The sequence below is a fragment of the Cardiocondyla obscurior genome, linkage group LG06 (assembly GCF_019399895.1).
Source record: "Cardiocondyla obscurior isolate alpha-2009 linkage group LG06, Cobs3.1, whole genome shotgun sequence".
NCBI lineage: Eukaryota > Metazoa > Arthropoda > Insecta > Hymenoptera > Formicidae > Cardiocondyla > Cardiocondyla obscurior.
The window spans coordinates 5,117,740-5,132,186 of NC_091869.1; the positions used below are offsets into that span (position 1 = coordinate 5,117,740).

Consider the following 14,447-nt stretch of genomic DNA (forward strand, 5'->3'; position numbering starts at 1 on the left):
GTTAGCAGATTGAGAAACACGAGGAAAATCCTGGTATTCGGAAATTTTCTGAGCTCACGTAGAATCTTGATGCATTATTACAGCATGTTATTATTGCGCAATAGTCCCACGCAGTTAGAATCTTCCGTAATGGACGTACGATAGTATCAATATCTTGATCTACGATTCAGCGGTTGATTTTAATTGATAATGAACTTTTCGTATTCATTAGATTTTGCATAACCAAATCTGCACGGAGCAGCGGCTCGGAGATCGCCCTGGTGTGTTTTGATGAGGACTTGATGGACGAGACCGTGACAAAGTCATGGAAAAACATATTGATCTGCATTGTCAGCATCATCTCGGCGATCTTCTTGATCACCACACTGGCGATTTATGTAATATTGCCAGAATTGCGGGAGTTACAAGATAAGGCGATGATGGCCGCTGTTACAACTCTGGCAGTCAGTTACACCGTCCTTTCCATCCAACACTTGAGACCAAACTTGGAGGATGATTATGTCATCTGCGTTTCTCTTGGTACATATTATTACATGTATTATTTTAATGTTCAATTATATATATTGTTAAAAGGTTTCGATAAATATACTGCAGACTTGAACGTATAATCAAAAAGCATACGTTAAAAAGCTGCGTATAAAAATATTATCTTCTTGTTTCCACGTAGCTTTTTAAAATTTATGCTCCACCAACATTTCATTATTCAACCGGATATAAATGCTCTTGTTTTAGGATTCATATTATATTTCGCCTTCATGTCTGCGTTCTTCTGGTTGAACATCGTGGCCTTCAACGTATGGCGATGCGTATGGTAAGTGCCATGTAATATATAAAATTGTAATTTATCCATCATAGAAATAAAAATCTCCGCTGCTCCACGTACATTCTTAATTAAAGTTTAATTATTCGTACAGGTTTAAGAACTTCAGGGTAAAGGAGCAATCGCTTTTCTACGCTTACTGCGTTTGGGGATGGGGCGGTCCAACGTGTTTCCTGATCGCTGCATTAACGACACATCACTTAGCGGGAGATCACTTACGGCCCGGCTTTGGCGAATTTGCCTGTTGGTTCAGCGGTAAGTTTTATAAGATTATTCCTCTTCCAAGAGTAATATTAAATTAGTTTGAGTTAAATTACTACTATAAAATTATCAAAGAATAAAAGAACAAAGATTATTTGCCGGATATTTTTTGAAAATAAATAAAATATTACTTCGTGGTTAATTTCACAGGCGCAATAGAGACGTGGGTGTATTTCTACGGGCCAATTGCCGTTTTGCTCACGTTAAACATGATCTATCTCGGAATGACCAGCTGGCGTTTGTGGCACCAATATCGCGATTATACGGGAAGCAAGTTGCGTGTCTTGCGATTCAAATGCTTGCTGTACATTAAACTGGTGCTCGTCATGGGTATTACCTGGATTTTTGAACTGATATCATTCGCCATTGGGACAAAAATGGACGAAGTTTGGTAAGCGATATCGCTAAAACATTCTATTCCCGTCAAACAATATCTATTAATTGCTAGCGCGATAATTAACAAGTGTTCTTATCAGGATACCGACGGACTTGTTGAATGGTCTCCAAGGATTTATCATATTCCTACTTCTGGTCGCGACGCGGAAAAGAGTGCGAAAGCTACTGGCGAAGAAGCGACCGTGTGGAATCGCATTTCCTAAGTCTTGGGCCGCGTACGAGGACGAGGAGTGCGAAGCTGTACTTCCCGAGGAGCTCGAACTATCTCAGCAGGGATAAAAGGCGCACTCTCGTGCTTTCTCATTCGCAATTTCTTTTCCAGAATCATCAGCCAGTTCAAAGACAAGCAATCGCTTAGGAAAAGATAATTCTGATTTATCTGCACGTTATCTGTGATCACAGATAACGTAGCTGTCATCGAGACTTTAAATTTGGCTCTAGAAATAATTCGTTTGTATTTTATTTTTATTTTGTACGAATTAGTCTCATTTTTTATATAGTTTCAGTTATGTCAATTATTATATATATACTATATGTCGTTATCATTTACGAATCAGTTTAATCAAAGCTTATATTATTTTAAAACATTTACGCACACTTGTTATCGTTTATTCTTATGTATAGCTCTATAAATGACATGAACCTACGACATATTTGCTACCTAATAACGCGTTAAGTATTGTATAACATAAACGCATGTTTTAAATATCCGACTATTGTGGAACATGTTTTCATGATTAACGTAATGGAGTACATTATTAAGTGCTGCATAAGAATCTCTGTAAAAATTATGTGAATGTTAAACTAAAATCATCGTTGTGTGCCTGTGTGAAAAATAACGCGCGAAAGGAATATAATTAAGATTACAATTATTCATCGGTGCGTAATATCATTTCGAGCCTGTGAATCAGTTACAGTTTCTCATTTATAATCACTCGTGGATAAACGTGATGACGAGTCATCTGCTCCTATTATTTCCTAAGAAAACGCGCAAATCTGATTCATTCAACGTTATTTTTGTTGTACGTTACTGTTATCAGCGAGTACTATGCGTGACGTATCACACGGATCTTTGGCACGAGAGATATCTCGCGAAAAGCATTGTGCAAGCGAGTCCAATCGTGAATGTGACGAACCTACGACATTGGACCATCGAGGTACAAGCTAACAAGATACAAGCAATTGAGCAATGAGCTGCGATGCAAAAACCGCTTGTATTCTAAATTCGAAGGCTACCGGGCACTTTCACTATGGGCGAGACAACGGTTTCAATGTAGGAACGTGCATTAGCATAACACGTGCTCTTCAGTTTTGAGCACCTCCCGACAATAAGAATCTGACTCGCGCAATGATATAAGAGTTCAGACAACAGGTTTTAAAAAAATTATTGCCGCGGTTGCGCATTAAACGCGTGTTGTAAACACTTGTCCCACTTCCATTGATACTATACGTAATTTGTTTTGCGTCATTTCGACATGCGCTAATATGCATTAATATAAATTGTATTAACGTGCCGAGTCCAAAGGACTTTCGCTCGCGGGTTCTTCGAAGCTGAATCTCTAATTCCTTAAAAATGTCAAGGACGACTTACGGATTAAAGATCATTGATATCTCAGTATCTTAATTAAGAAATACATTTTTAATTAAAGAAACGTCTATTTCGCGTGTAAAATAAAAGAGTGGTCGGCAAACTCAGAAGTATCTTATTATACTTCAGCAATAAAGTAACATAAATGTATCAATGGCGTGTAACAAGTCCGAATGCATTTGCCCAGCACGTCTTGGCTTGTTAATACGCAGATAGATAGTAGGTCACGACATAAATAAAATTTGTTAAGCAAATTAGATCGTCCCGAGACAATCGATATTATTAGATATAGCGAGTTCGTTAAATACATTCAACTCTGCAGGATATTCCACGGAATACTTTCATGACATGCTCAAACGTATCGATGTAAAAAGCTCTTTGTGAGAAAAAGAAAAAATAAAAAATAAAAAACAACTTACGTCGAAACTTTGTTCTCGGTTTCAAGTGTACGTCGATAGATTCGATTCGTTTCCTCAAAGGAAGATACATTTTATAAACAAGCATATGTACGTCATTGCGATTTAATATTCAAAGAAGTGGCAGATGAATAATCTAGAGATGGAATAAGAAAACAGGAAAAGAATGTGACTGCGTACTTGCGAATTAATGTAGATAACGCAAACATGTACGTGCTAATAAAAAAAAAAAAAAAAAAGGCATTACTTTGCCTTTGTGATTCATAATTTGTCTAACTCGCTTTGTGAAAACTGCGACAGATAAGATTAAAAAAGAATGACCCTTTTTATAAATTTATAATGACGAAATGAACTAAAGAGAAATCAATAACAATGCTGATAAGAATAATCTGAGATAGAATCCACGTGAACAAAAAAGTAAGTTTTGAGCAATTTCTCTGAGATATCACTGTTAGTTGATAAGAAAAGTATTAACCTGATTAAAGAGACCTGCTGCTTTCTTGGTTCTTGCAATAAGTCAGAAAATAAATGAAGCTGCTTTGATAAATTTCGATTAATTCAGTTCCCTTTCATTCCCATTCATTCATTGACATCGGTGACGTCGATATTTCATTGCCATTTCACCGCATATTTCAATTCTATCCTTCTAAAAATACAACAAATTAAGTAAAATACGATGAAAAAATAAAATAGATTATACTTTCTTTTAATTTATAAATATTTAAACTGTTCTTAAATAAAAGTCGTACTTAAAACATCGAATTGTATTAGCAAACGTGAAAACGGCGCGCATAAAAGCGCATGCGAGCGCAAACGCTGACGCGCGCCGTTGTGCTTTTGGCTTGGAAGCAGCTGAAGCGAAGGTAAACTTACTCGTGGTCGTCGAGAGACGAAGGGGGGGGCCAAGGGGAGACCGCAATGTGGCGAAGAACGGGAATGTCATGGCGGCAGACGCTGGCAGGGGTAGATAGATAGGTAGCCAACCGCGGGACGGGAGGCACTGGCGGTCAGGCCAGGTATGGCGAAGCGAGCACGACACGCGTCGCGATGAGCTGGGTGAATCACGGATGAACGCCTCGCGAAACGATCGATCGGCCGCAAAGAAGCAGCGGCAGTTCGGATTTCCTTTCAACGACGTGGAAACGAGAGAGCGTGCCCGCGGATGCGAGCATAAAGAGAAGACTCGCGTGCGTTTCGGCGTCATGCATCCGAGGATTGCGTTGCTGTTGCTAGTCGTTGGTTGGGAGACGAGAAACGTGCTCGCCGACGCCGAGACGCGACCTGTCGGCTCCAGCGTGACAGTCAGCATCGGTAAGTGCTGCGAGCCCGAGGAATTGCTGGTGGACGACCGGTGCACGCCAGTGGCCGAGACCAATGAGACTAAGTGGCGACCGGAGTTCGTGATAGATCGCCGAGATGTATCACAGAGGAAATTGAAATTCGTTGAACCTAAATACGAGCTGAAGATCGGAAGGCCCAGATGCGACTCCGACGAGCACCAGTGGCACGTGTATTACTACCCATCCGGGCCGGATCGCCTGGCAATCCTGCCTACCGGCGTGTTGCGTCACTACATCGTCGACCTGGCCAAAAGCATGGACGAGAATCGCGGCGTCTACGGTGTCTCGATGTTGAACTCGGATAACGATGACGATGACGAAGAACATGCGACCATACACTATGACTATCCGTTCGGGCATTATTGCGCCGACAAGGTGGTGCTTAGCGGGGATCGGCTGGTGGCGACGTATGCCATGCTTTGCGTGCCAGACATTGCCGTGCGCTGGACCGATACCAATTACTTGATGAGGCATGCAATCGATCCCGCTTTTCACGCCGTGTCTATGGCCTGTTATCTGATCGTCGCGGTGGTCTACTTCGTGTTACCGCAGCTACGCGATCTTGTCGGCAACATCATCACCAGTATGAGCCTCTGTCTCTTGGTTAACCAGTGCGCCTCCACAGTCAGGATATTCACAGAGTTTGGCAATCACGTTAGCTTCCTAGTCGCCGGTACGTGAATCGATAATCATTTGCTCTCGCGAAAGGAATGAGTTGTCTTTTTTTTTTTTTTTTTTTTTTCTAGATGAGTCATTCGTAATTCTGCGACATGAGTAGCTCCTTGAAAAATCCTTTTGGAGCGGAGAGATACTAATGATTCTAGATAATAGTTTTTCTACGATGAAATTGGCGTCCATTCGATTACTTCTGACGTATCATTTTAATGACGTTCCATTAAATTCTCTGACGAAATTTAAATACATTCTATCTGCAGAAAAAAAAATCTTAATAATTTAAATGTATTACAGCACAAAAAAAAAAAAGAAATTGCATTTCTAAATGCACCAATACAGTAATTAATGTTACGTTGCATTGTGTATTCAGTAATGAGACTTGATATAAGATTTAATATCAATTATTGAATAGAATTACCGTGGATCGTGTTTCTTCGGGTATGCCGAAACAGCAAAATTTGCAGTCATATCCTCTTTCATTCTAACAATAAGTGCATTAGCACCATCGGCGAGACATGCGAGCAGCAAGTGGAGACTCGAGTGAGTCATATTTCAGTGTAAACGTTTATTTCGTAACGGAAGGGCTAATTAATAAGTGCGGCTGCTCGAACGGCCTTCGGTTCCGAAAGCAAATTGCTGGACGCGTCCCAGGAAAATCCAATACTAAACTTCATTTTCGTCTCTTTCATTTTTTTTTCTTTTTTTCAGACACAATCATGTACGTTTTCTTGATGGCTGCCTTCTTCTGGCTCAGCGCTCTGGGCTACTACGTTTGGAACACGTTCAGGTCGCGCAACGTTTTCTTGCGAGTGACCGACGGTAAGAAATATTGCTACTACTCCTGTTGGGTCTGGGGCATAACGATCTGCATAGCCGGAACCGCGATCTTCGCACACTTCGCTCTGGAGACGAACAAGTCTACCGTAGGCGGTACGACCTACCCTGCTCAAGAAACCGTGGGCTGGCTCGGGCTCTCCGTTATGTTTATGTGCATCGCGTTCACCACCCTGATCGATCTGTGTTTAATACTGACGACTGCAAACAGAATCAAACGTATGAGCACGTACGGTCGTATTCATCATAAAATGAAGTACAGCTTCCGCTTATTCGTCTTTCTCTACACGGTCATGAGCGCCGGCTGGCTCTCCCTGTTGCTCTCGCGGTTTAAGTACGACGCTCTGATATACTGCCACATCGTCGTGAACCTTCTGCAGGCGTTGCTTATTCTTTACGTGTGCGTGTTCGGCCAGCGAAGAGTCACGTTCCTGCTCGGAAAGACGTGCAACTGTTGCGACTCCGGTGAAAACACCGAAGGCTTTGACTGGGGCGAAGAGATGACGGCCATCAACGCGGGCTATTAAAGTGCGCTTATTCATTATAAACAATTATTTGCGTTACAAACGCCTTCGAGTCGTGATCGATAACGACGTCGCGTTTGAGTCACAATTAATAACGCAAGAAAGAATGCGTATAACGTGTGCAAGACATGGAAATAATTCAATACAATACAGTCATCAAAATACGAGTATACTCTAATTGAGAATATACTCTTTATCACATGATCGCAATCTCAGTCATAGCTTATAAACGTACATTTTTTGCGCGCAAATTTTATCAGATATATACCATAGATATGCGCATATATATATTGAAACCAAAAGATATTTCTTTATAGAGTGTGAAGAATGCGTGGATGTGACTTTATTCCAGAAGGAAACAGTATTATGCGCGTAACAGCGCTATTTTAGAGAAGTAAAGACGAAACGTGCAAGCGAAGAATATGTAAAAAAAAAAAAAAAAAAAAAAAAAACATTACGTATTTGTTGGAGATAATATTGGATAAAAAAATGCGGCAATATATTGTACATATGCAATAATTGAGCTGATGTGCAAGTTAAATATGAGCAAAATCAAAGTGAATAAGACATAAAAAAAAGCTTTTAAATTAATAAAATTCGTAAAGTATTATATATGAATTGTATAAAATACATTTTGATTAGAATTCTCGAACTGATACGTAAACAATTCAATTTGCGTACGTCTTTCGATGTTTCACATTTGGTGATTGTGTGTGCCTTAAAACGAAATCAATCTTGCCTTTTATAAAGAAAAAGCGTACGCTTATCGAGACATTTTCATCACTTCACAATTTTTAAACGTCTAGCATCTTGCATTTATCCATGTTCATAACATATCATGTCGCCACAAAGACGTACTGATTTAATTTTTAATCTAAATATAATGATTAATTGTATTATGCAACATCGCTAATTAAGAGATTGCTAGCGAGCGTGTTGCATAGCACGATTAAAATATGTATCACTGAGTCTCAAATAATTGTGTACTTTTAATGGTATGTGTTTAGTATTTATGTATTAATATAGTAAATCAAATTTTTTGTACGAGAGAAATATTCGATAAATGAATCCAAATCAAATGCTATGACATATTAAACCCTTTTTTCATAATTATTATACAATAACTTACCTGGCCGAATAAACTTCCCTCTGGACGATGCAGCAGATTAGATAACTGGCAGCGCACCACGAGATGATTGTCATCCATGACGGTATTGAAGAAACGTCTGGTGGGAAGTAAAGCTTCGAGATCGATGACCAGCTCCAAAAATCTCTCGCAATAACGTACTTTATCCGAAAATACAGGTCCTATAAAAAATATAATTCAGTTAGTAATTATTTACAGTTAAAAATAAAATTTTTCAAGTTCTAATTTTTTTTTTTAATAAAATTAGTAAAATTTCTGCTTTATTAAAGAGTAAAAAAAGTATTCTTTTAAAAAATACATGTAAAATTTAATTGCATATATCATAAAGAAATACAAATACCTTCTGCAGGAATTGTTTCCAATATCGTCATGAATTTTATCATAAGTCTATGTAAAAATTTTCGTTCCCACTCAAGTTTCTCTTTATGCTCAGGATTATCCTTCTTCCTTATAATTTTCCAATATTTTCTCCATTTAGGATACTTTCTAAATTCAAGTTCCCGCCTGCCCTGCTGCAGAGAGATCCACATTGACAGAGATACTAATCTTTTAGCTTCTTCTCGAACTAAAGACACCTCCATTGAGTTGAAACAATGATTTAGAAATACTATCAATGCTGTCTGCTCCTTCAAATTGAAGTCCATTATACTTTCTTCTAAGCATGCCTCCAGGACATTTTGAAAAAAACCAGCAAACTGTGTTGGATTCTTCTCAAATGCCTCCCAGACCTGCACCCTCTCTCTGAACTTTTCATTCACCATGACAACAATGGACATGGTGTGTGCACGTGTAGCCTTCCCTGCATTATAGTTTGGCCAAAGAAAGTTTTCTAGATACTGGCTGAACTCTAGCATCATAATTCTCCGAACAGAAAACTTGGACGCGCATATTTCCTGTATATAAATATCATCTACTATCTGGGGATCAAATGCCAAATGCAAGTTTGTAGTGTGAGGCGCCCAGTATTTATTTGCAAGCTGCAACACAATAGAATTATAATGTAGTAAAAGAATGGAAAATAAGAGTAAGAATAATGAAAAATTTTTTACGTGCGTGACAATATTACAAAGATTAGTGCGCGATGTCATAAAAAAGACACAAATAAATGCACAAATAAAAAAAAATTGGATGTTGCACGAAGACGCGTTCAGAGTGTAACATCACAAAGAAATTGTAAGGCTCAAGAAAAACTTACCTGAGTAATCCTGTCGGAGTTAATTTGCTCCACTGTTGGAGCGGGATTGTTGCTTTTAATAGGCGGTGCATTTTGGTTATCCATCGTGTTCGTCAGCTGTAAATCAAAACGCCAAGAGTTAAATCTAACCTAACCCCCGTCCGCCGGTAAGCGCGACGGCGAAATCGTGGTGGACAAACGTCTATTGCGCAAGATTACCACATAAGCAGAACTTTACTCGTCGAGGTTCTTCAGCGAGATTCGAATATCGTTTCACTAACAAATCGCGGCCGATCGCTCGCGAAGGAACTTCCTCTTCGACGATGATTCCTGGCTGGTTCCTGGCTTCCGTCGAACCTAAGGGCCGAATTCGAATCACACGCTGAAGCAATTCTCAACTTTTTCAAACCGGACCTAACGTTGGTACGGGTGCGCACGTGATCATGCTTGCACAATTCGGATTCGACGTGAATTTACCGTCACCCGGTGCGACCCGGTGTCACGTGACCGACGTTAGTTCGCCCGTGGTTCTTCGTCCGCGGGAGGCGACGCTGCGAGCGACGACTGGTCGGCCTTATCCGCACTTATTCAAGAAAAAGGACCCCTGCCTTGAACTGCCCGTCGCGGACGACGCGGACAGGACGAGCCTTACCAGCGATTTTATGGCGCAACCTGGCGCGGGCTTACACTGCGACGCGCCGTCACGACTGGTGTAAAGTGACGGGACGCCGCCGGTGAGGGATGCGCGTACGCGACAATCAGGGAATCGCGATCGCCACCGTGCTCTCTGGGAAACGAGAGAGAGGACCTTTCTTCCCCGCCCCGCGGCCCGTTCTCCCCGTCTCGCGTCATCCGCCGTCGGTGACTCGCGCTGGAAAGAGGAGCACGGCGGAGGGCACCTCGGTCCCGTCGTCGACATGGCTGGCGTCGAGGAGTTCGATTACCTGTGCCGCCTGTGCGCGACCAAGACTGGCATCCTGATGGGCCTGCCGATATTCGAGCCCGACGATCAGATGCGCAACATCGACAAGAAGATAGCGGCCTGCTTGCCGGTTCAGGTAAGATCCGACGAAGCGGAGTGCGTCGTGCTGACTACGACGAATTTATCCTTGGGCCATTTCTGGTTTTTTTTTTTTTTTCCTTCTTCTTTTTAAATACCCTCGGTTAATGTTTTGTTTGGCGGATGCACGTTTCGTCGTGTTTTCTTAGTGGAGAGTTGTATTTTTTTTTTTCTTTCTTTTTTTTTTACCCATTTGATTAACGTTGGATAATTTTTAATTGATTTTATAAACCTGTAATGCAATTAATAAAAGATTAGAACTAATAAGCAGAGTTGTATTATTGAATATCTTATTGAAATATGTATAATTCTACTTATATTTTATGTTTTGTTGTACTTAATATTTTTATTTTAAATAAAAAAAAATATCTAATGTCTGTGAAATAATCAATTTGATAAATTTTAGGTTTCTTTGACGGATCAGTTACCTAAAGTGGTCTGCCAAGAATGCGCATTTAAATTGGATCAATTGTTTGACTTTCGCGAGAAATGTCTACATACAGAGGGGATGTTTATGGAAATGCTGAAAGAGATCAGCAAAGAGGAAGTTGTGCATATATCACAACATGATTTGGCAAGCGTTAATAATATAGGTACAATTCAGAGAAACCTGAATAGCATACAGATTGATAACGAAAATGTACAAAGCCATCCAGCTATAGCTCACGATACTGCAGAACCTACTATACACACAATGCAAGTAATGGACGAAATGGATCTGGCCGGTGGGGAACAAGTAGTTACTCAGGAAGAAATGAGTCAACAAGATGCAGATATACAAGGCATTGATTGTTTAGATGGTGACACTGTAAGAATGGTCGATGAACATATACGCGAGGTAATTAAATATACTTTACTTTATAAATTCACCTATTACAATTTAATGATCTGTGGACTGTTTTATAGGTTTCAAATCATCAGATCGCAATGCACTTGGACAGTGACATGACTGTAGTGAGCAACCTGGATGGTCACTTAAGTCAATTAGGAATAAATTATGTTACTTCTATTAATCCTGAAGATCAGAGCCAAGAACAGATAGTACACTACTGTGAAAATGTTAAATACGAATCGGATTCGATAAAACAGGAGTACCACAGATTGCAAGATAGATTAACTGCAGAAGAACCGCAGCATGTATTAAAACCTGATGTAAGTATATTGTTTTGAATAATAATTAGTTTACGAGAAAAATAAATTATTTAGAAGTCAAAAACAAATAGAGTAATTATATGAAATTATTAACGTACATTTAATTAAATTAATATAATGTGTAATGTAATTTTATTTTGGTTTATTCCGGTTTATAATTGAAATTTATCATTTAGGTACCAGTAGAAAACTTCGTGCCCTCTCAAACTGAGACAGAAAGTGAAATAGAAGAGTCTTGCATGAACGAAAACGGAACACGCGAACACATCGACTCCGTGAATGTTTTACCATCTACAAGCCAGATAAACGGTGTACCTTGCGAAATAATGGTAAAATATACGAAGAGAACGAAGAACGCGTTATTAGAGTCTACGCTTAGTAATCCTACTGTTGATGAAACCGGTTCACATTGGTACGTTTGCCCATTCTGTAACGAAGCAGCTTTGGAAACAACAAATTTAGCTGCACATTTTGAGCAGCACTTCTGTTGTTGTCCTTGTAGTTCGTACTTTACTAATGTCGAAGTATTTAATTTGCATAAAGAGCAATGCAATGTATATAAAACTGAAATAGCCGATAAAGAGAAGAAAGACGTACAGTCAAACGTGGTATCGCAAGAGAATGACAATCAAGAGGGACAGAAAAAACAGTCGACAGTAAGACGGAAGTGGACTGCAAAAGTGTGTACAGAATGTGGTAAGCAGTACAAATCGAATTATAAGCTGCAGGAGCATATGCGCAAACACACGGGCGAGAAACCGTTTCAATGTACAACATGCGATAAAGCATTTCGTAGCAAAATCGGTCTCGCGCAGCACACTGCTACGCACACAGGTCAGTTTGACTACAACTGCTCCACGTGCGGCAAAGGATTTCAATGTAAAAGCTATCTCATAGTACACCAAAGAGTGCATTCGGACCTGAAGCCCTATTCGTGCACGAAATGTAGTCAGAATTTCAAAACGAAACAGTCACTATTGGACCACGAAAATCGTCACCTCGGCGTAAAGCCATATATGTGCGAGATCTGCGGCCGCGGTTTTATCACCAAGGGTCTTTGCAAAAGCCATCAGAAAATACATTCTGGTACCGATAATCGCCAATATCCGTGTGCCGTATGCAATAAAATGTTTGTTAGCAAGAGTTACCTAAACACACACTTACGTATTCACACGGGCGAGAAACCATATCTATGCGAGGTGTGCGGCAAAGGATTTCTTACACGAGTTGACCTCAGAATCCATTCGACTATGCACACCGGCGAAAAAAGCTTCAAATGCGAGATATGCGGGAAGGTATTTGCTCGACGCGCTGCATTAAGGTGCCATCGGCGGTCGCACACGGGTGAGCGTCCCTACAGATGCGACGTCTGCGGTAAAACGTTCACACAGTTCAGCCCGATGGCAATTCACAAGCGCTTGCACACTGGGGAACGGCCGTATGAGTGTGGTGAGTGTGGCAAAGCTTTCGTGTCTAGATCGACCATGATGTCTCACAGAAAAAAGCATCACGCTGTACAAAAAGATGCGCCGCACAATGAAAATACGGAGGTTAAGATAATTCTCTCATCCGATATCATTGTCCGAGATTCACACGATGGGATTCAACTCGCAACAGATTGAAATTACAAATGAAAATAACATATGAGTTCTGTGAATCCGCGTTGATGTCCAGCGCGCAGTTTGGGTGCTAAAAAAATTAATTCGCATTTGTTAGATAACGAACTGCTTTCATCACCACAGTGTATTCTATCAGTGTACATTTTCAAAAAACTTTATATAAAGATATTTTTACAAGCAGCATAGTTCTTGTAATACATGAAGATTGAAAGTTATATTGAATTATTGAGATGCAACATGATTTTATACATTCTACAGCGCTATCATGTTTTAAGTTTCGTTTTTTTCTCGTACTGTATTTTCAAATCATGTAAATACAGATATTTTATATCAATATATTACTTTCTGAAATATTAACAATCTGGAAATTATTTGTTAACCGAGATAACAAGATTATAAAATTTAAAATGATCAATATGAACAAATAAATTCGAACTGTTTCAATTAAAAAAAAAATTATAAAAAATTAAATACATATTTAATGATATATTTTATAACTTATATTAAGAAAAAAATTATTTTTGAAAGAAAAGTATAGATTTTAAATAATTTATCATTAAACTTTCGTGATAAAAGCTAATAAACAATAACTTGTTCTAATATATAAATTCTTTTGCAGCTATACATATATATGAAAATCGCATTTTACAACTAAAAATCCAACAGCATTCATTATCAAATATTACGATCATCAGGTAATCGATAATATAAAATATTCTCACACCTAATTTTACGATTTGAACAATAAGTTTTAACAAACTAAATAATAAACGAGTATTTAAGATTGTATTAATGTAAAAATGTACGTTTAATTGTGTTTATGAGTTTATACACATATAAAAATGTTCAGATTATATCGTTTATATATTTCTGAACTTTTATCTCTAGCATGAAAAAAGAAGTTAATATTATTTTAAGAAAAGTAAGATATTTTTTTATAGATATAAGAGTAAATTTTAATTTACTATTATATCTATGTTCATTATTTAATTATAAAGTAGTATTTAATGAATTGAAGGCTGATATACTTGATAAAAACGCTATACAATGATGATAATGCTTTTTTTTTTAATTATAAGTAATTTCCAAATTATCACAAGATAATTCAAGAGAATAGATATTAATCATCATGAATAATTGTATATTTTTATACAGCTACCAGAAAACCTCTCAGTAAATACAAATATGACATAAATCAGCTTTCTGCACAAAGTAGAAATTGTGATATACGATAAAACAATTGATATTAAATACTATTATATTTGTAAGATTGTGATGAATGTAATTATTATTATTAACAAAGTCTTGAAAGAAAATATAAAAAGCTTTACACTAACTTGTGTTTTTAGTACGTTCCTAAAATTAAACTCTAGTAGTTGCATTAAATTTCTCTCAGGGCTAAGATTATCTCTGAAGAGAAGAACTGTACTAATATCACGTA

At 38.6% G+C, this 14,447-nt stretch overlaps 4 protein-coding genes across 5 annotated transcripts in view; 3 read left to right on the forward strand and 1 right to left on the reverse strand.

The window, feature by feature from the left end:
- Window positions 1-2,438, forward strand: part of LOC139103259 (G-protein coupled receptor Mth2) — a 7,152-nt gene extending 4,714 nt beyond the window's left edge. The window contains exons 3-7 of the mRNA XM_070657754.1: window positions 212-519; window positions 733-811; window positions 915-1,075; window positions 1,232-1,472; window positions 1,558-2,438. Of these exons, the coding sequence (XP_070513855.1) occupies window positions 212-519; window positions 733-811; window positions 915-1,075; window positions 1,232-1,472; window positions 1,558-1,756 (988 nt within the window). The 3' untranslated portion in view covers window positions 1,757-2,438. The remainder of the gene's footprint in view (window positions 1-211; window positions 520-732; window positions 812-914; window positions 1,076-1,231; window positions 1,473-1,557) is intronic.
- The window catches only part of LOC139103249 (RNA helicase aquarius), a 20,710-nt gene extending 10,464 nt beyond the window's left edge, over window positions 1-10,246 (reverse strand). The window contains exons 1-4 of one of the 2 annotated variants that reach the window (XM_070657732.1): window positions 10,120-10,246; window positions 9,197-9,292; window positions 8,342-8,978; window positions 7,984-8,162 (exon numbers count right to left, since the gene is read on the reverse strand). In XM_070657732.1, the coding sequence (XP_070513833.1) occupies window positions 7,984-8,162; window positions 8,342-8,978; window positions 9,197-9,280 (900 nt within the window). In that variant the 5' untranslated portion in view covers window positions 9,281-9,292; window positions 10,120-10,246. Of the gene's footprint in view, window positions 1-7,983; window positions 8,163-8,341; window positions 8,979-9,196; window positions 9,293-9,394; window positions 9,586-10,119 lie in introns of those variants that run through there. The other variant, XM_070657731.1, reaches the window with a different exon arrangement.
- Mthl5 (G-protein coupled receptor Mth-like 5) lies at window positions 4,371-7,990 on the forward strand. Its single transcript, XM_070657753.1, has 2 exons — window positions 4,371-5,494; window positions 6,205-7,990. Exons 1-2 carry the CDS (start codon window positions 4,549-4,551, stop codon window positions 6,855-6,857), a joined length of 1,599 nt encoding a protein of 532 aa, XP_070513854.1. The 5' UTR covers window positions 4,371-4,548; the 3' UTR covers window positions 6,858-7,990.
- Window positions 9,954-13,764, forward strand: LOC139103250 (zinc finger protein ZFP2). Its single transcript, XM_070657733.1, has 4 exons — window positions 9,954-10,233; window positions 10,642-11,073; window positions 11,142-11,387; window positions 11,564-13,764. The coding sequence occupies exons 1-4, from the start codon at window positions 10,093-10,095 to the stop codon at window positions 13,007-13,009; spliced, it is 2,265 nt and encodes a 754-aa protein (XP_070513834.1). The 5' UTR covers window positions 9,954-10,092; the 3' UTR covers window positions 13,010-13,764.
- The last annotated feature ends 683 nt before the right edge of the window (window positions 13,765-14,447 follow it).

Coding starts and splice junctions, on each gene's coding strand:
- Mthl5 (XM_070657753.1), top strand. CDS start 4,549: ATGAACGCCTCGCGAAACGATCGATCGGCCGCAAAGAAGCAGCGGCAG. Junction 5,495..6,204: donor CGTTAGCTTCCTAGTCGCCG/GTACGTGAATCG, acceptor TCTTTTTTTCAG/ACACAATCATGTACGTTTTC.
- LOC139103250 (XM_070657733.1), top strand. CDS start 10,093: ATGGCTGGCGTCGAGGAGTTCGATTACCTGTGCCGCCTGTGCGCGACC. Junction 11,074..11,141: donor TCGATGAACATATACGCGAG/GTAATTAAATAT, acceptor ACTGTTTTATAG/GTTTCAAATCATCAGATCGC. Junction 11,388..11,563: donor AGCATGTATTAAAACCTGAT/GTAAGTATATTG, acceptor TTTATCATTTAG/GTACCAGTAGAAAACTTCGT.